The sequence below is a fragment of the Dendrobates tinctorius genome, unplaced genomic scaffold, assembly GCF_039654945.1.
Source record: "Dendrobates tinctorius isolate UK_male_01 unplaced genomic scaffold, ASM3965494v1 ptg000309l, whole genome shotgun sequence".
Lineage (NCBI taxonomy): Eukaryota > Metazoa > Chordata > Amphibia > Anura > Dendrobatidae > Dendrobates > Dendrobates tinctorius.
Window position 1 is genome coordinate 2,692,152 of NW_027361976.1, and position 23,434 is coordinate 2,715,585.

Below are 23,434 nucleotides of genomic sequence, written 5' to 3' on the forward strand. Positions count from 1 at the left end.
TTAATCACCCTTAATACAGAGGAGAAAGAGCTACTGGAGACACACACAGCCACTGGATTCTGCCACATATACACCAGCCAGACAGACATCCAGCAACCAACTGGATTTTTGACAGCCATCCACTATTGGACCTCCAGCGAGCAGGAGTTTGAGTGTGAGTATAAAAATTTTCTTGCAAGCATAGGTTTTCGTTTTGTCTGTGTGACTGCCGATACCTGCGCACCCATCCCCGTCACAGCCAGCGACTGTCTTGCCGCCTTCCCAGATAAACTTGTCACCACCATGACCCCCACAACCGCCACTTGAACCCTCTGCCGCAGAACCCCCATCACTGCTGTCACTGCTAGCCACCACGCTGGAGTCCCATGCTGTACCTGCTGCTGCCTGCCCAGCATGTATATGTATATATACACACACACACATGTATGTTGTTCATACATTGTACTATTGTTTTTAAAAAGTTTCAGGTGTGGTCATCAGTGTGGGGGGGATTCTAATTATGAAGGACAGTGTGAAGTAGTTTGCGTGGGTGGGTGTGTGAATTTATGTGTAAATACTGTAGGGGGAGGTACTGTATATACTCATGTATATGCCAAGATGTTAGGCCCATTTTTGGTGCTAAAAGTCCCCCTCTTGGCTTATACACGGATCATCTCCCTGTGGGTCAGAGGGGGAGCAGGGGTGTCACAGATCATCCTGCTGTCATATCTGTAGCCTTGCTTGCTTCTCCACTGTCTCCCTTCCTGTCTTCAGTGGTAACGTTACCATTCCTGAATCTGTGCGTTGCAAGCATAGTGATATCCACCTTTCCTGGGTCCATTGCTGCTCACTGCAGTCTCTGCTGCATCCTCAGTGGGTGCGTTGATGTGAGAAGTGCGTGTCCCCCTCTGCTGGATGAACAGTCACTGACACAAGAAGTGGCAGACAGGGGCGATGGACCCACAATAGGTTTTTTTTTTTTTTGGCATATGGGGGCAATACTATGGAACAGCATATGGGGCCATAGTGTATGGGTTACACACTGGGCTTATGTGTTCCCAATTTTTGGGCCGGTGCGGCTTATACACGAGTATATACATAGTAATTTTGCGATGGTTTGTTGTCCAAGCTGCATTTTATAGCGTGGTGAGAGTGGAATTCAAAAAATCTTATTTTTTACTATTTTTGTTGTTTTGTTTGATTGTAAAAATAAATGTTGCACACAGCACAAATCTAAACTACATCGTGCTTTTTTCATGCAGGAACTTGCCCAGGACACTACTGCAAAATCCTAATTTGCAACCCATATTGTAAGTATACAGGCCTGAAAGCTTTGAATATGGTTAGTGTTGTAGGTAACAATTGTTTTCATTACAGAATTTCAGCCAGACATGTCTTCTTCTGGGAGCCCTCCCTCACATCGCCAGCGAAATGAGGTATTTTTTTTTTATTATTGCCAGAACATTCTTGGTACACATAACCCTATATATGCATTCTTGTTTAATAGGAAGCTGAACCAGAGGGTCTCTCAGAAGGAGACGGGCGTAGCGGAGAAATGCCTGGAGTGGGCTCCCCGCATGTAAGTATCTTTGCATTAATTGCACTAAAACATGTTCTTACACATCACTGGACCTAAAAACAAGATCAACATAACAGCATTTAATTTTCCTTTTCTTCTTTTTTTTTTCATTATAGGCTTCTGAATCTGTGGCTCGTCCGAGAGTTCCTCAAAGTGCCTCCCAGAGTCGTCGGCAACCACGCCGGGGCAGTCGCCATAGAGTAAGGTTTTTTTTTTTTTAGGACTTTTATAAGGTTTGTACATAATGCTGTGATTGTTATGTTTACCTTTTTTGTCTTTAAACAGGCTTAACAGCGTGCTCACGATTCCGACAGTGAGGATGTGGCTATTGATGTGGACCTCTTGATTGATATGGTGAGAGATCGTGAGCCGCTCTGGAATATGGCGGACCGCTTCCATGCAGATGCTAGTGTTACTAGACGACTCTGGGAGGAAGTGTGCCATGCTGTGGTATCTAACTGGGAGGAACTCCATTCTCGGGCACAGAAAGAACAGCGTAAGTATTCACATTTCAGTAATGTTTCCGGATGTATTGTGCTTGATCCTAATCATTTTGTGTTTTCAATTTTCAGGGGAAAGAGTTCAGTTGCGGTGGCGGTCAATGCGGGATCGCTTCAAGAAGGAGTTCAACAAAGAGATGCAGGCTCCCAGCGGATCAAGAGGACGCAGGAGCCGCTATAAGTATTCTGAGGCCCTGTCATTCCTGAGATCAACTATGGTGACAAGAAGGTAAACATTCCTACCAGAAGTGACTAAATAAAAAATGGTCAAATGTGTAATCTTTTTTTTGGCAGCCAGGGCTAATGAATATCATGATATTAATGTCTATTTTTTTCTACTTTTTTCAACAGCACCTTCAGCAGCACGCGGGAGCCTGCATTGAACCCTTCTGGAGCGATCCCCCAGGAGGCCGTCACCATGGACCACAACATACCCAACCCCTCTGCACCCTCCCTGCCTTCCCTTGTGTGTGATCCCTCAGCCCCATCCACCTCTGCTGGAGCATCTGTGCAGGCTTCATTACATGAAGCTGCTGTTGACGAGGTAGGCTTTCCTTTACCTCACCCCTCTGACACAGCTGCCCTCTATAGAACACCTTTGAGTTCTGGGCGGCTGCGTCAGCGGGGTCAGGAAAAGCAGTTGGCTGCAGAGTTTATGAATCTACATGCATCCTTTCAAAACACTATGAAAGTCATGACCCAGCAAATGTCTGCTGGGTTCAATCTTGTTACTAGAGAGGTGCTTGATTTAGGCACGCGTGTTGAAAGGATGCATCTAGATGCAAATAAAGCGCCGCATCATTCTTTTTTCAAAGCTGTGATTGAGCGACTGGACAACCTAACTCCTGAACAGCAGCTACATGTAATGCAAGCCTGCCAGGTGGCCTTAGCACAGGTGACATCAGCAGCCCCTCCAACAGGCCCAGTAGTTGCTCCAGGCCCGGTCCTTCCTACCCCTCCTGTACCATACCATTTTACCCAGTACCAACCTCCTGCCCCTTTCCAGTCTGCTTCCCCGTACCAGTTCCCAACTGCATCCGTGCCTCCACTCCCTTCCCAACCTACACTCCCTTCCCAACCTACACTCCCTTCCCAACCTACACTCCCTTCCCAATACATCCAGTCTCCTTCCACATCCCAAATTCAAGCGTCCTTCACCCACAGTTTAGTTTCCCCCCAGTCTATTGTTTTCTCCACCCCTTCATCAGCTTTATCCACCCCTTCACCTTCTTTCTCCATTCCTATACCTTGTCCTTTGCTATCTGACCCCTCACAAACTACATCCTCCCACAACACCCCTGTTGAAGTGGTCCAAACTGAGCGCCCCTCCAATACTATTTCCGCTACACATTACACCAATCTTTAATGTGTTTTGTTGTTACCAATAAAAAAGTTTTATTACAAAAATATAAAAGAAAAAATTCCAGCTAAAGCTGATAAAAATAAAAAATGTTTTTCAGTCTGTCAAATGTTTTTGTTTGTTTTACTGTTAATATAACATGTCGATGTATAAAACTCAATGAGTGTGTGTGTGTCAGTGATTGTGCGAGAGTAGGTGTGTGTGAGTATGTGAATGTATGGGAGTGTGTGTACAAGAACATGTATGAGTAATTACGTACGTGTGTGGCGGTGGGGGGAGGCCTGCTGGTGGGCAGTACTGTGGAAGGTCCTTGGATACCGCTTTATAGCCCCTATATTATTTTCTACACACCACACTACATGATTTAGTAGAAAGTTTTTTACTAAATGATAATTTTTGTTCAATTTTAAAAGAGCTTTGTCAGGAATTTAAAAAATGGGAATATTTTGGTACAAAAAATAGGTAGTAAAACAATATAGAATACTGATACAAAGGTACTAATACTTTACCAAAATTGAAGCTAACAAGGTACAGTAACTTAAACCAGAGAAATGGTTTGGTACAACAAGGTTAAAAATTGGTTTTAACATCTCAAACTATGTCATCCTGCCATTCAACTCTACCTTCAGGTGACATAAAGTACTCGGCAAATGTGTCCCTCATTCTGGACACTGCTAGAGTACTTCGCACATTAACACTGCGATAATCATGCAATGTGGTTTCAACATCATTGTCTTCGATGGCAATCTGTTCCTTACTAATAACCAAATTGTGTAGCACAACACATGCTTTTACCACCTCATCCACATTTTCTGTTTTCAAGTTAATTGCGGTCAACAGTACTCTCCATTTAGCGGTAAGAATTCCAAACGAACACTCCACCATCCGCCGTGCTCGTGTCAGGCGATAGTTGAACACTCTTTTTGTTGGTGTCAAGTCTCTGCTTGCGTACGGCTTCAGCAGGTGTTCTGACAGCTGAAACGCTTCATCACCTACGCAGACAAATGGCAGTGGTGGCCCAGAAGTTTGAGGAAGCGGTCTTGGAGGTGGGAATTGGAATGTGTTTCCGTACAAATTACGTCCCATTGCTGAAATTTTAAAAACTTGTGAGTCATTGGAGCGTCCATAGGCCCCAATATCCACCGCAATGAATTTGTACTTGGCGTCTGCAATCGCCATCAGGACTATTGAGAAATATTTTTTATAATTAAAAAACTCAGATCCCGATCCTGCTGGTTTAGTGATCCTGATGTGCTTGCCATCAACTGCACCCAGGCAATTCGGAAACTGACAGATGCTGTAAAATTGGTCAGATATTTCGAGCCACCTCTCTGTTGTGGGCTGTGGGATAAACTCTTCATGTAGACTGTCCCACAATGCGCGGCATGTGTACTTGATGATACCTGATAATGTTGAAATCCCAATCCTATACTGGTACTGTTGCAACGAAAGCGATTCGCCTGTTGCAAGGAATCTGTGGGAAAAGTTAAAAAAATAATTAATGCAAAATAACTGCAACAACAGGAGGAGACACATTTCCAGTATACTGAAGTCTGCTTTGAAGGACAAAGAATAACAATTGCTTACCGGAGAGTGACCATCAAACGCTCCGGTGGTGAGATGGAGAAGCGGCAGTAGGTGTCACGTCTCCGGATCAGTTCTCCAACCCTGTCCAGCAAAAAATCAAAAGTTTCCACTTTCATCCTCGTATACTGAAAAAACTTCTCTGGATTTCCTCGCAACGACAGATATAACGTTGCAAACACTCCCAGTGTGAGCCTCTGTGCAGTTATAGGGTGAATCCAGAAACGACGTCGGCGCAGACGCATGATACGCTGCCTTTGTCGCTCCTTCGCCATGACAATTGCTGCCAAAGAATTGGCCTCAAAAGTGAAATCAATGTAAGCCTGAGCGATGTTCCCAATAATGGCTTCCATCTTGCTCCAAAACAACAACCTCTCAACAGGGTGTATACCAAGGTATATATAGGATTTTCTGTAAATGCCAGTAGCCAATGGTGGCTTTTGGGCGTTTTTTTAAAAACCGGATCCGGCAAAAAAACGGACAAAACGGATGGAAAAACTGATAAAAACTGATGCACCGGTTCCGGTTTTTTGCCGGATCCGGCATAATCCGTTGACCGGATCCGGTAAAAAACCGGAACCGGTGCATCAGTTTTTTCACATGTTATGCCGGATCCGGCAATGCGGCACGGCGCCGCATCGCGCCTGATGCACAAAAACTGATGTGTGAAAGTAGCCTAACTGTAGTCTCAAAGTCTCGCTTATTTGGCTTCTGTAGAAGGAGAACCACAAGGGACCACCAAGCCGAGGCATGCAGTATGATGGCACATACCGGTTCTGAGCCATGGTTGGACACACTGCACAATCTGAAGCGAGTCACGACAACCACCCAGGATCTGAAAATATAGTGGACTGCTGTCCACAAATTCCCCAAAACTTTCAAGGTTGCAGCTGAATTTTTGGTTTGTGCAAAAAGCATCCCTTTTAATTTCCCAAAAGGTTATTTTTTCATATTTACTTTTAGAAATCAACATCTACACCAATGCTTACCCTAGAAAGGAGATGGCCTTTGATTTGTTAAGAAAAAAAAAAGAGAAGGGCATTATAGAAATATCATGGTAGTCTATAGTGAAGTATACGAATGAGTGGGAGGTGTTTATTATGGTAGATACAAAACTAGCTATTAGATACAGACCCTCATAGGATTGTTCCTCATCATTTTCATCATATAAAGATCTAAATGCAATCTTGGGGTAATGAGGGTCCTTTCTGCTGTTACTAGAGTCTCCACTTGATTCATCATCGGTGGTGGTCTGCTCACTGAGATGTTCCTCCTACGTTTTTATTAAAAGACAAGCATGTTTTGGGGTGAATACATTGTATACATTGCAGGATATTTGTTAAAACAAGGATAATTATTTCCATCATTGTTTTTACATTCACATAATGATAACCATTAAAGAACTGCAGCAATCTTTTTAATGGGACAAATCTTGAATTGAAGCTCAGTTCAATTTACTTTTATGACAATGAGCTCATGGACAAGACGCCGTTGTTTCTGGGACCAAAAGAAAGATTTTTTTTTTCTTCAATCCTAGGAAACATGTATCATATAGGTACATACTTATTGTTAAGATACAGACTAAGCCCAAAATAAAGATTATTTTCTGGTAGCTTTGTGTCTTCTTTCAGTTCTATGTGCCTCTCCCTACATCCAGCTTTAGCGTGCTGAATGGGCGATCCTATTCTTACACCATTTCCCAGCAGCACCCAGCTTCTCCTCAGTGCTACAGTCCTCTCCCTCTCCTTTGTGCTCCTGACTAGTCCCACCTCTCTGAAATAATCTTTCAGAGTTGTACTGTAAGCCATCTGACGAATGTGTAAAATAGCACCAGTTTCCTACACAGCTATGCCAAATGGTACTCAGCTCAACAAATATCTGGCATAGGGCTAAACTATGGTAAGAATCCACTGTATTCTCCTGCTGTGCACTATATGGTCTTGTGTGTAACACTGTCTAAAAAAATGTTGTCTTCTGTCATCTACATCAACATAGCCACAAGAGTATTTTTCCATTTGTTAGCTGGTTTCTAGCAAAGAACAACTTTCCTGCAATCTGCTCTACTTTGCCTGCACAATGGAGCTTGTGATAACTAGGTCTGAGCTGTGCCTGATGACAACTTCTGACAGGTCAGTGATGTAAAACTACAAATTCTGCTCTGCTGATGGATATGGCAGAGGATTATCTTGTGGAGGCAAAGCAGAGTGCATCACTGTTGATCTCTTATGGAAAACAGCTAACAGATCAATGATGTAAAAACACACATATAGCTACAGTGAATGTAAAAAGTCTACACACCCCTATTAAAATGCCAGGTTTTTGCTATATGAAAAAGACCATACCAAGAAAAATAATTTCAGATTTTTCCACATTTAATGTACAATTCAAATGAAAAATAAACTGTAATCTTTTTGGTGGAAAAACAAAAATAATGAGGTTGCATAAGTATAAGTAAAGTTGCATAAGTAAACTAATACTTTGTTGAAGTACCCTTTTAATTTATGCCAGCATTCAGTCTTTTGGGAAGGATTTAATCAGCATGGCACATTTAGAATTGGCTATCTGTTCCCATGGTTCCATGCAGTAGCGCTCCAAATCTGCGGGTATCTTTTGAATACAGCACCCTGTTTTGGTCAACCCACAGGTTTTCAATTGGTTTTAAGTCTGGGTCATTCCAAAATGTATATCTTCTTCTGGCAGGTATGCATGGGGTTGTTATCATGCTGAAGGGCTGAAATTTTTGTTGCAAAATTGGCTGACATTTGGAGCTGTTCATAATTGCCTCCACCTTAACTAAAGCCCCAATTCCAGTTGCTGAAAAACAGTCCCAAACATACTGCAGCCTAGACCATGCTTCACTGTGGGTATGGTGTTCTTTTGGTGATGCATACTGTTGGCTTTGCATCAAACATATATTTTAGAATTATGGCCAAAAAGTTCAACCTCTGTCTCATCAGACCATAACATGTTTTCCCACATGCTTTTGGTAGTTTTGATGTAGGTTTTGGCAAGACATACAGTTGTGGCCAAAAGTATTGACACCCCTGCAATTCTGTCAGATAATACTCAGTTTCTTCCTGAAAATGATTGTAAACACAAATTCTTTGGTATTATTATCTTCATTTAATTTGTCTTAAATGAAAAAACACAAAAAGAATTGTCCTAAAGCCAAATTGGATATAATTCCACACCAAACATATAAAAGAGGGTGGACAAAAGTATTGGCACTGTTCGAAAAATCATGTGATGCTTTTGTGTAATTAACAGCACCTGTAACTTACCTGTGGCACCTAACAGGTGTTGGTAATAACTAAATCACACTTGCAGCCAGTTGACATGGATTAAAGTTGACTCAACCTCTGTCCTGTGTCCTTGTGTGTACCACATTGAGCATGGAGAAAAGAAAGAAGACCAAAGAACTGTCTGAGGACTTGAGAAACCAACTTGTGAGGAAGCATGAGCAATCTCAAGGCTACAAGTCCATCTCCAAAGACCTGAATGTTCCTATGTCTACCGTGCGCAGTGTCATCAAGAAGTTTAAAGCCCATGACACTGTGTCTAACCTCCCTAGATGTGGACGGAAAAGAAAAATTGACAAGAGATTTCAACGCAAGATTGTGCGGATGTTGGATAAAGAACCTCAACTAACATCCAAACAAGTTCAAGCTGCCCTGCAGTCCGAGGGTACAACAGTGTCAACCCGTACTATCCGTCGGCGTCTGAATGAAAAGGGACTGTATGGTAGGAGACCCATGAAGACCCCACTTCTTACCCCGAGACATAAAAAAGCCAGGCTGGAGTTTGCCAAAACTTACCTGAAAAAGCCTAAAACGTTTTAGAAGAATGGTCTCTGGTCAGATGAGACAAAAGTAGAGCTTTTTGGGCAAAGGCATCAACATACAGTTTACAGGAGAAAAAAAGAGGCATTCAAAGAAAAAAACACGGTCCCTACAGTCAAACATGGCGGAGGTTCCCTGATGTTTTGGGGTTGCTTTGCTGCCTCTGGCACTGGACTGCTTGACCGTGTGCATGGCCTTATGAAGTCTGAAGACTACCAACAAATTTTGCAGCATAATGTAGGGACAAGTGTGAGAAAGCTGGGTCTCCCTCAGAGGTCATGGGTCTTCCAGCAGGACAATGACCCAAAACACACTTCAAAAAGCACTAGAAAATGGTTTGAGAGAAAGCACTGGAGACTTCTAAGGAGGCCAGCAATGAGGCCAGACCTGAATCCCATAGAACACCTGTGGAGAGATCTAAAAATGGCAGTTTGGAGAAGGCACCCTTCAAATATCAGGGACCTGGAGCAGTTTGCCAAAGAAGAATGGTCTAAAATTCCAGCAGAGCTTTGTAAGAAACTCATTGATGGTTACCGGAAGTGGTTGGTCGCAGTTATTTTGGCTAAAGGTTGTGCAACCAAGTATTAGGCTGAGGGTGCCAATACTTTTGTCTGGCCCATTTTTGGACTTTTGTGTGAAATGATCAATGTTTTGCTTTTTGCTTCATTCTCTTTTGTGTTTTTTCATTTAAGACAAATTAAATGAAGATAATAATACCAAAGAATTTGTGTTTGCAATCATTTTCAGGAAGAAACTGAGTATTATCTGACAGTATTGCAGGGGTGTCAATACTTTTGGCCACAACTGTAGTTGGGCTGGATGTTTCTTTGGAATGAAAGGCCCCCTTTTTTACATCAAACTTCAAAGGCCAGACATTTGAAGAATACAGGAGATTGTCACATGCAGTACACACCCAGGTCTTTCCAGAATTCCGGAAGCTTCCTTAACCCCTTCATGACCGGAGGTATTTTTGCTTTTGCGTTTTTGTTTTTTGCTACCCTTCTTCCCAGAGCCATATAGCAGTGTGAGGGCTTGTTTTTTGCAAGATGAGTAGTACTTTTGAACGACACCATTGGTTTTAACATATCGTGTACTGGAAAAGGGGAAAAAAATTCAAAGTGCGGAGAAATTGCAAAAAAAGTGCAATCCCACAGTTGTTTTTTGTTTGGCTTTTTTACTAGGTTCACTAAATGCTAAAACTGACCAGCCATTATGATTCTCCAGGTCATTACGAGTTCATAGACAAACATGACTAGGTTCTCTTTTATGTAAGTGGTGAAAAAAATTCCGAAGTTTGTTTAAAAAAAATTACGCAATATTCCGATACCTGTAGCGTCTCCATTTTTCATGATCTCGGGTTGGGTGAGGGCTTATTTTTTGCACGCCGAGCTGATGTTTTTAATGGTACCATTTTTGTGCAGATACGATCTTTTGATCACCTGTTATTGTATTTTAATGCAATGTCACAGCGACCAAAAAAAATTAATTCTGGGGTTTTTACTTTTTTTTGTCTCGGTACGCCGTTTAGCGATCAGGTTAATCCTTTGTTTTTAATTGATAGATTGGGCGATTCTGAATGCGGTGATACCAAATATGTGTATATTTGATTTTTTTCATATAGTTTCATTTTGAATGGGGCAAAAGGGGGATGATTTGAACTTTTATATTTTTGTATAATTTTAAAAAACTTTTTTTTCACTTTTGGCATGCTCCATGGGAGACTAGCAGCTGCCATAAGCCGATCGGCTCTGTTACATGCAGGCGATGAGCAGATCTCCTGCATGTAGCAGAATACCTCACTTGTTATGAGCGCCGACCACCGGGTGGCGCTCATAGCAATCCAGTAGTGACAACCATAGAGGAGACCTCTTGTTGTCATGCCAACTGTGAGGGTCCTCACAGGGGAAGGGGGGCATCGACTTCGCTCTCCTCGGGGGAGGGGAGAGAAGGACCCGCAGGGATCAGCTTTCTGGCGCCAACAATGGGTTCCGCTGGATTTTGTCTCCGCATAGAGACTAAATATGCCTACCGTATATACCTCCTGTTAGCTATGCTTTATAACTCCCTAATGCAGGGAGATGACTAAATAATATGGGCGCGTGGGGAAAGGAATGCTGATTCCGATAATGTGCTCAGCTAGGCTCTGAGATATTGCATTCTGTTATTATAAGTCATTTTCCAGATTCAGTACCTCAGAGCCTGCTGTGACTTGTTGCACAACAACGGTGTCTCCATATGCTTCAGTTAGTTTGCCTGTAGCTGCAGGAGCTCACACCTTGGTGCTAGTTGGTGGGGACTAAAGGCCCCATTACACTAAACGATGCACCAGCGATCCCGACAACGATATGACCTTGTCAGGATCGCTGGTGCATCGCTACATGATCACTGGTGAGCTGCCAAACAGGCAGCTTCACCAGACGCTGGTTTCTAAGGTAAATATCAGGTTACTAAGCGGTGCGCGTCACTTAGTTACCCGATGTGTACCTTAGAAACCTGCATGACGCGCGCCCCTTAGTAACCCGATGTTTACCTTAGAGACCAGCTCCCAGCGCCTGCTTAGAGCGCTAGGAGCCTTGCTGATCGTTGGCTCCCGCTGCCACACGCAGCGATGCGCGCTAGCAAGCGGGAGACCAACGATCAAAAAACGGCCGTGCACGATAGTGCACAATCAGCGATACCTGGCGGGGGGGGCCGGGCGCTGATCCTCGTCACACACAGCGATCTTGCTGGTGAGATTGCTGTGTGTGACGGGGCCTTAAGCTTCAAAGAACTTGATCCTTGGTTTTTAATTAAGTATAAACAGCATTGCTTTTTATGGCCTGGGGGAATTGCAAGGTGGGGGCACATTCCAGGAGAGACATCTCTGTTGTCCCTCACACCAACCCATCTGTGACCCACAATCACGTGATGGGGGTCACCGATGGGCGGATTTCAATTTCCGGCACGATGGGCGGATTTCAGTTTCTGGCGCGATTGCTGGAAATGCATGTTAAATGCCACTGTCAGCATTTGACAGTGGCATTTAACTGGTTAATAGTCACAGATGGATCACGATTCCACCTGCATCTGTTCCGGGCATATGCCAGCTGTTCAAAACAGCTAACATGTGCCGGGAAAGATGTGGGCTCACTGCCTAAGCCCATATCAAAGGGAGGGAGTCCAACATGAGCGTACTATTATGCCCAATGTCGGAAAGGAATTAATGTTTTAGACCTCTTGGCAGCCTACTGGACCAATTTTCTTCTTGTCTTTTGATAACATTTTTGAGGGATGTCCAGTTTTAGGTATGTCACTTTTGTGTCAAATTTAAGCCACTTGTTGACAGTCTTCACGGTGTTTCATGGTATATCTAATGCATTGAAAAATATTTGTATCCTCTTCTTGACTGATAACATTCAACAATATGATCCCTTTGCTGTGTTGTAAACAATTTACAAACCGTGGCTTTTAATGTAAAATACAACTAAGGAAATGTCTGGAAAATCCCCCTACAACAGCCATGCTATATTTGGAGGTTAATCACAATCACTGAATTGTAGCAGCTGTGCACTGACTTATCATGAATGTAAATGTGATTGGCCTAATCTGACAATTTAACAGGGGTGTGTAGACATTTTATATCCCCTGTATATTGATGGCAAAAGATAAAATCGGGCTGACAGACTTCTATGTAGGACCAAACAGTGCGTAGAAGACTAGCGTCCTGCCCACTGGACTTCTAAGCATTTTCCCACAAATATAAATCATGTATCACCTGCTCCATAACACATTGCAGATATTGCAGGTCAGACAAAATGTTTAATGTAACAAGTTCCCTTTTACATATTTAAAACATTTTGGACATAAACCCCTCTACAATCACTGTCTTGTGCTTGAAGCCCACTGTCTGCATTTTATTCATCGGTTCACCATAAATTGGTGAGTCTTCTTACTATCTTTCAATCTTTCTCTTTTACCTCACTACATGGAAGACCTTTTCGAATTCCTTTTACATCATCTTCATAGTCAAAAGGTGAGAAGAAAAACATAGCCTCTGTATCCTGCTGAATTTTGATAAGATCCAACAGTTTCTGAAAAAAAAACTTCGAAAAAAAAGGAAAAATGAATGAAATATAACATTTAGTATTTAAAGAAGATGTCACCAGTTCTAACTATAGATTCTGTATACATTATGAAATCGCTCACCGCGTCCTGCAAAATATCACACAGCTACTCAATAACCCTTTCCAAATACTCAGCGCTGTACGAGTCCGACTACACATTGCCAGATGATACGAGACTAGGCTGCCGTCTCTATAGCACTATAGTATGAAAGCGCCAGTCTTTCAGCAGCGCTTTCAGTGTATAGTAAGGCTGTGTGCACACGCTGCGGATTCCGCTGCGTTTCCGCAGCGGTTTTGGCCGCTGCGGACACGCAGCAGTTTTAGCTGCGGTGTACAGTACCATTCATTTGAATGGAAAAACAAAAAACGCTGTGCCGACGCTGCGGAAAAAACCGCGCGGATTTGCTGCGGTTTTGAATCCGCAGAAAGAATTGCATGTCAATTCTTTCTGCGGAAACCGCTGCGGATTCCTATCTCCACCATTGTGGAGATAGTGAATCCGCAGGACCAAACCGCAGGCGAAACCGCAGATAATCCGCAGGTCATTGGACCTGCGGATTATCTGCGGTTTTTGCAAAATCCGTGCGGATTAATCCGCAGCGGAATCTGCAGCGTGTGCACACAGCCTAACAGTGTCTAATACCATCTGCTGCAAAAGCCATGTTCACGAAAAGTAACTCTACAACACAAAATACACATATGCAGATTTCAGCTTTCAGCAGAATCTTGAGCACTTAGACATTGTGGGAGAATGAACTGGTTTATTTGGGACATACAGTGACCATTCGCTGCATCATCAAAGTATGGAGGATTACGAGAAGGATCTGAATACTAAGAAGCCAGACAATACAGTATAGAGAGGAACTACGTTCACACAGAAAAACTAAAATAATGAACACAGTGCTATCTACTATCTGCTTAAGGTATTTCCTCCACAGCATAAGCCTGCAGCTCCTGTATATTCCAACACATTATATGTATATGATAGAATGTGTCAGATTTGCCTAAAATTATCACCAGGTCATTCACAGTTCACTGCACATCTTGTGCTTGCGCAACTGAAGCACAAGCCTGTGCATGCACATTTGGTTAGGTGAGTGGCCTCTGATTGGGAGATGCCCAAGGCCTCTCACCTAGCCAAATCAGATCTGCTTTGAGGAGGAGCAACACTCTGAAATGCGTCTGCAAAAGGAGTTTCTAGTTTGGCTTCTAATCCTAACTCATGTGGCAAATCTTGTTAAATGGTCGATTTTGATTTTTAGGATTGTTACATCCAATAGGTGGTCCCGGAGATAAAGTCCTTTTCCTTTTGAATAGTCTATTTGGATATTCGTTATTGTAATATTTCAGTGACTCACTTTTATAAACTTATCTGGAGTTGTGCCTATTGAGTGGAAAAATGGACCGTCGTCATCACTTATGGATCCTCCAATAGCATCTGACTTTGGAAACTTTGGGAAATCAGTATATTTCTGGGAAACAAACAATGAAACATGTTTTTTCAATGTTATTTATAAGACAAACAATACAGCTGTTTCTCATCTGAGACCAAAATCATTCTTATAGACACTTGTAGTTTATAGAATTTGGCATGTAGTGTGCTGTTTATGAATATAGCGATTTTACCTTACAGAATTAGGGTCCTGGGATCCATTCCCCTCTCCAATAACATATGGGTGGGTTAAATGGCTTCTTATGAAATTTGTATGTATGTGTCTAAAATAGGGAATCTATAGTGTAAGCCTCACTAGGGACAGACACTGATGTGAATGGTACTTGTATTAGTGATCGCACTTTGGATTCCAAATAAGAAATTTATAGCATTTGGCATATTGAGACATAAACATATGAAGTAAGTAAGCTCCATAAAGGAGTCGTCTGCTACTTTGATACTGATGTGGTGCACACACTGTCAAGACTCTTCAGTGTCGGTGGCAACAGCATGTGGACAAGTGACCGCAAATATGTGATTTGCAGACTTCTGGCCACAATCCAACTAGACTAATTCAATTGTATTTAGCAAGGCAGCACAGTCTAGTTGGAATGTGGCCAGAAGTATGCAAATCACTTACTTGTGGGCAGTTAACCACCTGCTCTTGCTGCCGACACCAGAGAATCCAGACAGCAAACAGTGTGCACGCTTTGAAGACTCGGAATTCTGCTGTCACATATAGTGACTGCAGACTTTTATCAGAAGAATGATAGCAAGGAGAAATAGGAGCAAAACAATGTCCTTAATTAATTTTTATTAATTAATGTACAAAATTACATATAGAATCATACAAATAAAGTACCAGTACAACGCAGAAAAATGACCCCCGCCCCCTCAAATCACCTCAGTAAAACCCCATGTAAAAATGTAAGTAAAGTGAAAGACAAAGGGGTAGTAGAATGTTCACAGGAAGCTCTTAAAAGGCAATGTAAAGCAATCACTATAGCAATCAGGATTCCTCAATGGGAACCCATTAGGATGTGCCCCTTGAGAAGGCGGCCGTGTGTTGCCTCGAAACGCGCATCGGGGCTTCTCACATCATCTGACCCCTCTTCTCCCCTATTTCTCCTTGCTCTCATATGTTAATTGGAGCTGGTGCTTTCAGTCCGGGGTTATGATGTCATTTTATGTCATTTTCCCTGGTCTTATAAATTTGTATTTGGGATTTTGTTGGTTTTTATCAGAAGAGTGTACAACCCCTTTAAGTACAGAAATTTTGCCTTAATTTTTTTATTCGATTGAAGCTGTTAACAATGTTGAAGAAATAAAGTGGTAACTTTCTTCTGTGGTTAGTACAATTACAGTCATACCAAATATCAATATTTTTTATTAGGTTTTAGGACTTCTGTGGTCTGGATACACATACGACAAAAGATCATGTGTATTTGTGTTGCCATATTCTAGATGTAGTGGCTTTAAAATGTTTCCATCAATGGAAATCTGTAAGGGACTTTTTCCTTTGCGGTGCAAGCTTCAGTACTCATTGGTACCCTTTTATTGTACATATATTGCATAACTTTTAGAGCGGTGGAACTATAAAACAGTGATTCTGGAGTTATTACTTCTTTAAACATGGCTAACCATTCAGTATAAATGACAGGTTACATTTATGTGATACAAGAATACCACAGTCTGTTGTTTTACTACTATTGCAAAAATAAAATAACTTTATAAAAATATTTTTTTTGTTGTCATGCTCTGACACCCATAACATTTTTCTTTTTTTTCCTGTAGTTTCCACTGATACAATTTTGGGTTACATATGGTACTAATAATGCAAAACAATAAATCTGGAACATTTTTGTCTAGTTTTTAAGGCATTCAGCATGCATTACATTCCATATGTTAACTTCACTTTGTGGGTTGATAAAATTAATGAGATACAACATTTGTACTTTTATCACTCACAACTTGTATTGCTCCATCAGTTTATGACAATGAACAGACTTAATTCACAACTACATAAACACAAAGTATAACAATATCAAGATTGTGTGTTTGCTAGTAAAAAGCAATGTTAGTGTTACCTGGCATATTTTTTCATATATTAATTTAAAGTCTTCAGCACGTCTTTTAGTATTCCAGAGGACAGCACCTGGTGCACTCTCAGCGTATACAGAAATCACATATTCATCTTCTTTTTCTACCGAGCTCTAAAGAAAGGTAGAAATACATTTGATATGCTTCTATATATTTTTATATATTATAATATTATATTAACAAGCATCAAAAAAAATTTGCTGCAAAAGTAAATAATTTACTTTTTTTAAGCTTACAAATATTTCTCCCATCATAGGGCTATCTGACTATTACTTAAATGGGTTATCCAGGACTATTGAATATTTTTTACTATGTCCGAAGAACTAACGAGCAGGTAGTTGCTAACTACCTTCCTTCTCTGCCAACACACTGACCTCTCCTGTCAGTGATTCTGCGGTTTCTGCTGACGTCATGTCGACAGAACAAGGGATTCTTTTCCACCCTGCTCCATTGGAGGGGCGTGACTGCCGATGTCATGATAATTGACAACCGTCTCTCTGCTGCCTAACTGCAGGAAGTTGGCTGTCAATCAGCATGACGCTGGCACTCACGCCCTGTCGATAGAATCGCCCAGAAGAAGAACTGCTCTGTTGACATGGAGCAGCTGAATCGCAGCTAGGAGCGGTCAGTGGCTGTACTGAGCCCGTGCCGTATAGAACAGTATAACAGATAGCAACTACTTGCCTGTTATTTTTATACTATGAGCCAAAAAACTAATATAATCCTGCATAGCCCCAGTAAATATGGCAGTTGAACTAAAATAACAAAAGGTAATGTTATCACATTTTAAAATGCCTCCCGTACCTGCACCTGGTATTCCTGATCCTGTGCCAGAAACTGACCGAAGGGGTCACATGGTGAAGAGTTAAGACACTATGGTGATGTGAACAAGAGTCGATGGGGACTGAAAACATGTCATTGGGCCTTTTTAAAAGGAAAGTTTTGTAGACTTTACCATTTGGAGACTCTTGCCTTATTTTTATAAAGTTTGGAAAACTCATGATTAGAGATGATAAATTCACAGCTGGAAATCCAGTCGCATCCCATGCCGCAGGAAGAAACATGTTGTTAACTTTTCAAATACCTCTGAAACTTTAGCAGTCCAGTGATTCTGTTGCCACTTCTGAAGTGTAGTGTTAATAATGGATAGCGTTGACTTTATACCATTTTCTCTGTCATCTTCTTCATCGGAGCCCTCTTTGCCATCATTGGAGTCCTCATTGTCATCATCGGAGCCCTCGCTGCCATCATCGGAGCCATCATCGGATCCCTCTGTGTCATCATTGTTGTCCTCATTGTCATCATCGGAGCCCTCTCTGCCATCATTGGAGTACTCATTGCCATCATCAGAGCCCTGGGTACAAATTAATCAAGGTGTAAACATCACACAGTTAGACAGCAGTGCTATAGCCATATAATATGAACCGCAGGACTGTATATTTATTGTAGCGATTTATTGCACTTACATACATAAGCCCCCAGCTTACATAATGTACCAAAATCCCAAAACAAATATTTTAATGATAAAATAAAAAGATTAATAAAAATGATAGCTACCACAGTTAAGAACAATTATAGTAAACACTTCCATAAACATACAATAAAGTGGGGCCACAAAATCCTGCCATAAATTTAGAGGTAAATGAGGGGCACCACATATATCGCCATATGCCAAACACAATAGTTTACAAAAATTTCAGCTTCAAGGGACTATGCCCTGGAAAGAGCAAAGCAAATGCCAAATATTCCATATTTCTGAATAATTACAAGCAATCTGGCAACAACTCCTACAGACCATCTACCAACTTTTTCTGCCAAGACAGTAAGTATAAAACAACACACAAGATAAAGGGGTTTTCTGGGACTTTGTGCTCTTTGGTTCTGGCTAACAGCAAATTAACTCAGATGTATACTGTATATTATAAAGTTCTTTTTGTTTTTTGAGGGAATCTTTCTAATGGCTGGAGGAACATCTTTAAACACACAACTGTGCACCTCAGCACATAATTAAAAAGAATTTATCATTCGAAAATTACCTAGAAATAAATTGAGGCTTATGTGTTAAATGCAAATTTATTTATTTTTATATAATTATTTTTCTATATATCACAATTTGTATGTCAAAAAAAAATCTTGCCATTTTCACACTGGCCACTGGGGCTATTTTAGACTAAAACTTCTTGATGATTATAAAAAAATTATAAAAGACTTCTTCATAGAAGACTTTTCGAAAGTCTCATCATCAAAAGTAAAAGTACAATGACAGGTAACACTTCTACTCACTGCTGAAAACAAAGGATCCACCAAACATAAGAGATAATGTCAAAGCTGATCCTCCTTACATAATGACCTTTGCACATGCTCATTAGATGCTTTCATATTAAAAAGGTCAGAGTCTGACCATTGCTGCTAATTTACATGTGAATATCCTGAAAGAACAGGAAGTATGAATCTAGTCTATAGCCCCTGTGGTCAGCGTAAAGTTGCAATATCTCTTAATGTGGATTGGGAAATGAAAATTAAAAAAGAAAATGGAAATTATTTTTCTTCTTAAATACATTGAATATAAAATCCTGATTGTTGGAATAATGCATATTGATCTGTATGTATTGCAACAACTACTACTGTACTGTTTGATATATTGTGCATACTGTGAGATTGTTAACAAAGTTCAGTGACAAAAAAAAGAACAGACAGGATGCCCCCTCCTTCTCTTCCCTTCTTGTTGTTGTAATGCTCCCATGCTGCAAGCCACAGCAGATACCAGACTGATCACATTTCATGCTGTAAGCTGTTCAACCTGGATATGAATAAATCTACATTCTGTGTTGCTGACTCTGGATGTTACGCTGATTAATCCGCTGCTAACAGGTTATGGGGCCCAGAGTCCTAGAGTCCCAGATCCTCAGAGCACAGAGAAAAGAAAAGAAAGGAAGACAGCAAAGATGGCCACCAGCAGCAGCAACTCCATGAAGTTTACAGTACCAAGTCTCACTAACCAGAATTATCAATCCTGGAAATTCAAAGTGAAAATGCTGCTGATAAGAGAAGGTACGTGGAAATACACACAGGAGCCTAAACCTGACCCAGTATCACAGGAGTGGATAGAGATGGATCAGAAAGCACAAAGTACCATATCACTCAGTATAGATGATGATCAGATTGTGCATGTGTGTAAAAGTGAAACTGCAAGAGAAATGTGGGAGCAGCTGCAAAAGGTGCATGAGAGGATAAATTTAAGCAATAAAGTTTATCTCATGAGAAAATTGTACCAGTCTAAACTACAGAATGGCCAGGATATGCAGGACTACATAACAAGCATTCTAGAGATTGTAGAACGCCTGAGAGGCATTGGGGAAGATTTGAAGGACTTTCATGTAGCCGCATTACTGCTTAGTGGTCTTCCAGAAAACTATGACACGCTTGTAACCGCACTAGATGCGCGCCCAGATGATGAGCTTACATTGGAGTATGTCAGAGGGAAGCTCATAGATGAATATAAGCGGAAAGCGGAAGGTGTAAACAGCAGGACATGCGATGCAGAATCTGCTTTACAGACACAAAATCTAAATGATAACAGAAAGCACCTAAAAGAAACACGTGAATGTTTTGTTTGCAATAAATCAGGACATTTGAAAGCCGACTGCAGAGTCTGGAAAGCTAGAATGAATCAGCTGAAAAAGCAAAGCAGTCTTCAAAGGGTTAAAAGTGCTGTGTCTGCAGAAAATGATTCTGTGAATACTGAAACTGCATTTACTGTCAGTGTAAATACATCAAAGCATGCATGGTGTATAGACTCTGGAGCAACTAGTCACATGACTAATAACAGGGACTTCTTTTCTAAGCTTAACCAAAGTAAGTCAGAGAAAGTGATTATGGCTAATGGTCAGTACATGACTTCACAAGGTATAGGAGATGGTTATTTTGATTGTCAAATCTCACCAACACAAAGCAAGAAGATCCCAGTAAAAGATGTGCTCTATGTGCCTAGTCTTGAGAGTAATTTGCTATCTGTGAAGAAACTCACAAAACAAGGAAATGAAGTTACATTTAAGCATGATAACTGCATCATCTCAAAAGAGGGCCACACACTAGCAGAAGGAAAAATCACAAATGAACTTTACCAGCTTAAATGCAAAGAGTGTGTGTACACTGCTCAGGAAGAAAGGCACAATAACTGCATTCATGTATGGCATAGGCGCCTAGCACACAGAGATCCAGAAGCAATTGATCTATGTAACCAGATAATGAAATGTACTAGCTGCATCAAAGGGAAAATGTCTAGAAAAACTTTTCCTAAGAGAAGTACTACAAGAACAGGACAGACACTAGATTTAATACATACAGATGTCTGTGGTCCAATGAGCACTCAGACTCCTCGGAAGAAGAGATATTTTCCCACATGTATTGTTGATCATTCAAAATATACAGTTGTCCATCTGCTTCACAGCAAGAAAGAAGTTCCAGAGAAACTTGAAGTATATCTAGCTGAGGTATATAATAAATTTGGGAGAATGCCAAAGATTCTACGTGCAGATAATGGGACTGAATACACAAGTAATGAGACACAGAGCATTTTAAAGAAAAATGGAATCCTATTTCAGACCACTGTACCGTACAATCCTGAGCAAAATGGTGTCGCGGAAAGAAGGAACCGAACACTCTGTGAAAGTGGAAGAAGTATGTTGTTTGATGCAACTCTGTCCACAGCATATTGGGGTGAAGCAATCATGACAGCTTGCTATCTTCAGAAAACACTACCAGGTAAAGCTACAGAGAAAACTCCATTTGAGCAATGGAACAGCAGAAAGCCAAAACTACATCATATAAGAATATTCGGAAGTAAAGCACTTGTACATGTTCCCAAAGAAAGGCGAACTAAGTGGGAATCTCACGCTAAGGAAGGGATCCTGGTAGGCTACAGTGAAACCCAGAAAGGTTATAGGATTCTACACCCAGAAACAAACAAGGTCACAATATGTAGAGATGTAGTGATTAATGAGAACTTTGTGTCCCCCAAGTTTTGTGACATCAAGCCAGTAGTCCAGCTGAAGTCACAATTACAAGACAATAACAAGGAGGATGTAGAGGTCTGGCTGGATTCTTCAACCACTGAAGGAACAACAGAAAAATCAGGTGAGTCTGAAATCAGGAGATCGTCAAGATCAAACAGAGGCGTACCAGCTAAACGTCTATCCTACATAGTCAAGACACTACCTGAATCAGAGCCGCAGCCATGGGATGAAATGCAAGAACTACCTGTCCATGAAAGAACAAAGTGGATCAATGCTGCTAATGAGGAAATCAAATCGCTTCATCAACTTCAAACTTGGAAACTCACCAAGCTGCCACAGGGCAAAAAGGCAATCAAGTGCAAGTGGGTCTTCAAAACCAAATATGACTCTGAAGGTAAAATCCACAGATTTAAAGCAAGGTTGGTGGCTAAAGGATATTCTCAAAAGTATGGCGAAGATTACGATGCTACGTTTGCTCCAGTCGCTAAACAGACCACGTTCAGAGCTTTGTTAGCTGTAGCTGCTGTACAAAAGATGAATGTCAGACATTTGGATATAAAAACTGCCTTTTTAAATGATGACATTGAGGAGGACTTATACATGACTCAACCTGAAGGTTATGTAAAAGGGGGTGAAGAGAATCTTGTTTGCAAACTACAAAACTCCCTTTATGGTTTTAAGCAATCAGCAAGAGCATGGAATACCAAGATAATTAAGGTCTTGTTGGAAGAAGGTTTTAAAAGAGGTCAAGCGGATCCATGCTTATACACAAAATATACAGATGGAAAGTGGATGTATATTCTCTTATATGTGGACGATGTGATTGTAGTTCATCAGGAAGACGCAGAAATTGGAAAAATGGCTGAAATTCTGAACCAGCGTTTTGAAACGAAAGACCTTGGAAATGTGACATATTATCTAGGAATCCAAATCCAGAGAGAGGAAGATGGAAGTTTTCTTCTAAACCAAAGTGCAAAAATTAATTCGATTCTGAATCAGTTTGGAATGTCAGAAGCCAAAGGTATATCAACCCCAATGGAACCATCCTACCTGAAGCTGGAAGGAGAAGATGACCTGTTGCCAAGCAATGAGAAATATCGTCAGGCAGTGGGGGCACTTCTATACATATCAACTATGACTCGACCGGATATCACAACAACAGTTGGAATCCTTTGCAGATATGTGGAAAAACCACGCCAAAGAGACTGGAATGCTGTTAAGAGACTTCTCCGATATTTAAAAGAAACACAAGATGTAAATTTAAAGCTGTCTGCAACGGGAGATCTAGAACTCACCGGCTATGTAGATGCAGATTGGGCTGGTGATTCGCATGATCGTAAATCCACAAGCGGGTACTTGTTTAAAGTTGGAGAAAGTTTAATCTCCTGGTCTAGCAGGAAACAAGTGTCTGTTGCCTTGTCATCTACAGAAGCGGAGTATGTGTCCGTAGCCTATGCAAGCCAGGAGGTCATTTGGCTAAGACAATTGATGGATGATCTTGGCACACCTTCAACTCAGCCGACGGTGATTTATAAGGACAACCAAGGATGCATTAAACTTGCATGCAGTGAAAAGATCAGTGCTAGAACCAAGCACATTGACGTCAGACATCATCATTTACGTGATTTGATAGATCGTGGCATAATTCAGTTCATCTATTGTGAAACTGATAAGATGGCAGCTGACATTATGACAAAGCTATTGCCACGAGGCAGGTTCCAAGAATTGAGAACCACACTGGGACTAAGAGGATAAGTAGTTGTTGAGTGGGGGTGTTGGAATAATGCATGTTGATCTGTGTATTGCAACAACTAATACTGTACTGTTTGATATATTGTGCATATTGTGAGATTGTTAACAAAGTTCAGTGACAAAAAAGAACAGACAGGATGCCCCCTCCTTCTCTTCCCTTCTTGTTGTTGTAATGCTCCCATGCTGCAAGC

The 23,434-nt window shown here is 41.2% G+C and overlaps 2 protein-coding genes and 1 long non-coding RNA gene across 6 annotated transcripts in view; 2 read left to right on the forward strand and 1 right to left on the reverse strand.

Annotated features, from left to right (window-relative positions):
* The window catches only part of LOC141073647 (uncharacterized), a 98,260-nt gene that overhangs the window by 42,365 nt on the left and 32,461 nt on the right, over window positions 1-23,434 (reverse strand). For all 4 annotated transcript variants that reach the window (XM_073560963.1, XM_073560965.1, XM_073560962.1 and 1 more), the window contains 5 exons: window positions 17,561-17,830; window positions 16,464-16,589; window positions 14,303-14,416; window positions 12,798-12,923; window positions 6,137-6,275 (listed from right to left, as the gene is read on the reverse strand). In XM_073560963.1, the coding sequence (XP_073417064.1) occupies window positions 6,137-6,275; window positions 12,798-12,923; window positions 14,303-14,416; window positions 16,464-16,589; window positions 17,561-17,830 (775 nt within the window). The remainder of the gene's footprint in view (window positions 1-6,136; window positions 6,276-12,797; window positions 12,924-14,302; window positions 14,417-16,463; window positions 16,590-17,560; window positions 17,831-23,434) is intronic.
* On the forward strand, window positions 1,128-1,743 carry LOC141073646 (uncharacterized). Its single transcript, XR_012227031.1, has 3 exons — window positions 1,128-1,415; window positions 1,487-1,558; window positions 1,675-1,743. It is a non-coding gene; the product is annotated as an uncharacterized lncRNA (long non-coding RNA).
* Window positions 1,855-3,495, forward strand: LOC141073645 (uncharacterized). Its single transcript, XM_073560961.1, has 3 exons — window positions 1,855-2,054; window positions 2,131-2,287; window positions 2,410-3,495. Exons 1-3 carry the CDS (start codon window positions 1,910-1,912, stop codon window positions 3,422-3,424), a joined length of 1,317 nt encoding a protein of 438 aa, XP_073417062.1. The 5' UTR covers window positions 1,855-1,909; the 3' UTR covers window positions 3,425-3,495.

Bases quoted from the DNA above. Each gene is read 5' to 3' on its own strand.
- LOC141073645 (XM_073560961.1), top strand. From the start codon at position 1,910: ATGGTGAGAGATCGTGAGCCGCTCTGGAATATGGCGGACCGCTTCCAT. The intron at 2,055-2,130 runs GTAAGTATTCAC...TTCAATTTTCAG, and splicing joins TCGGGCACAGAAAGAACAGC to GGGAAAGAGTTCAGTTGCGG. The intron at 2,288-2,409 runs GTAAACATTCCT...TTTTTTCAACAG, and splicing joins TCAACTATGGTGACAAGAAG to CACCTTCAGCAGCACGCGGG.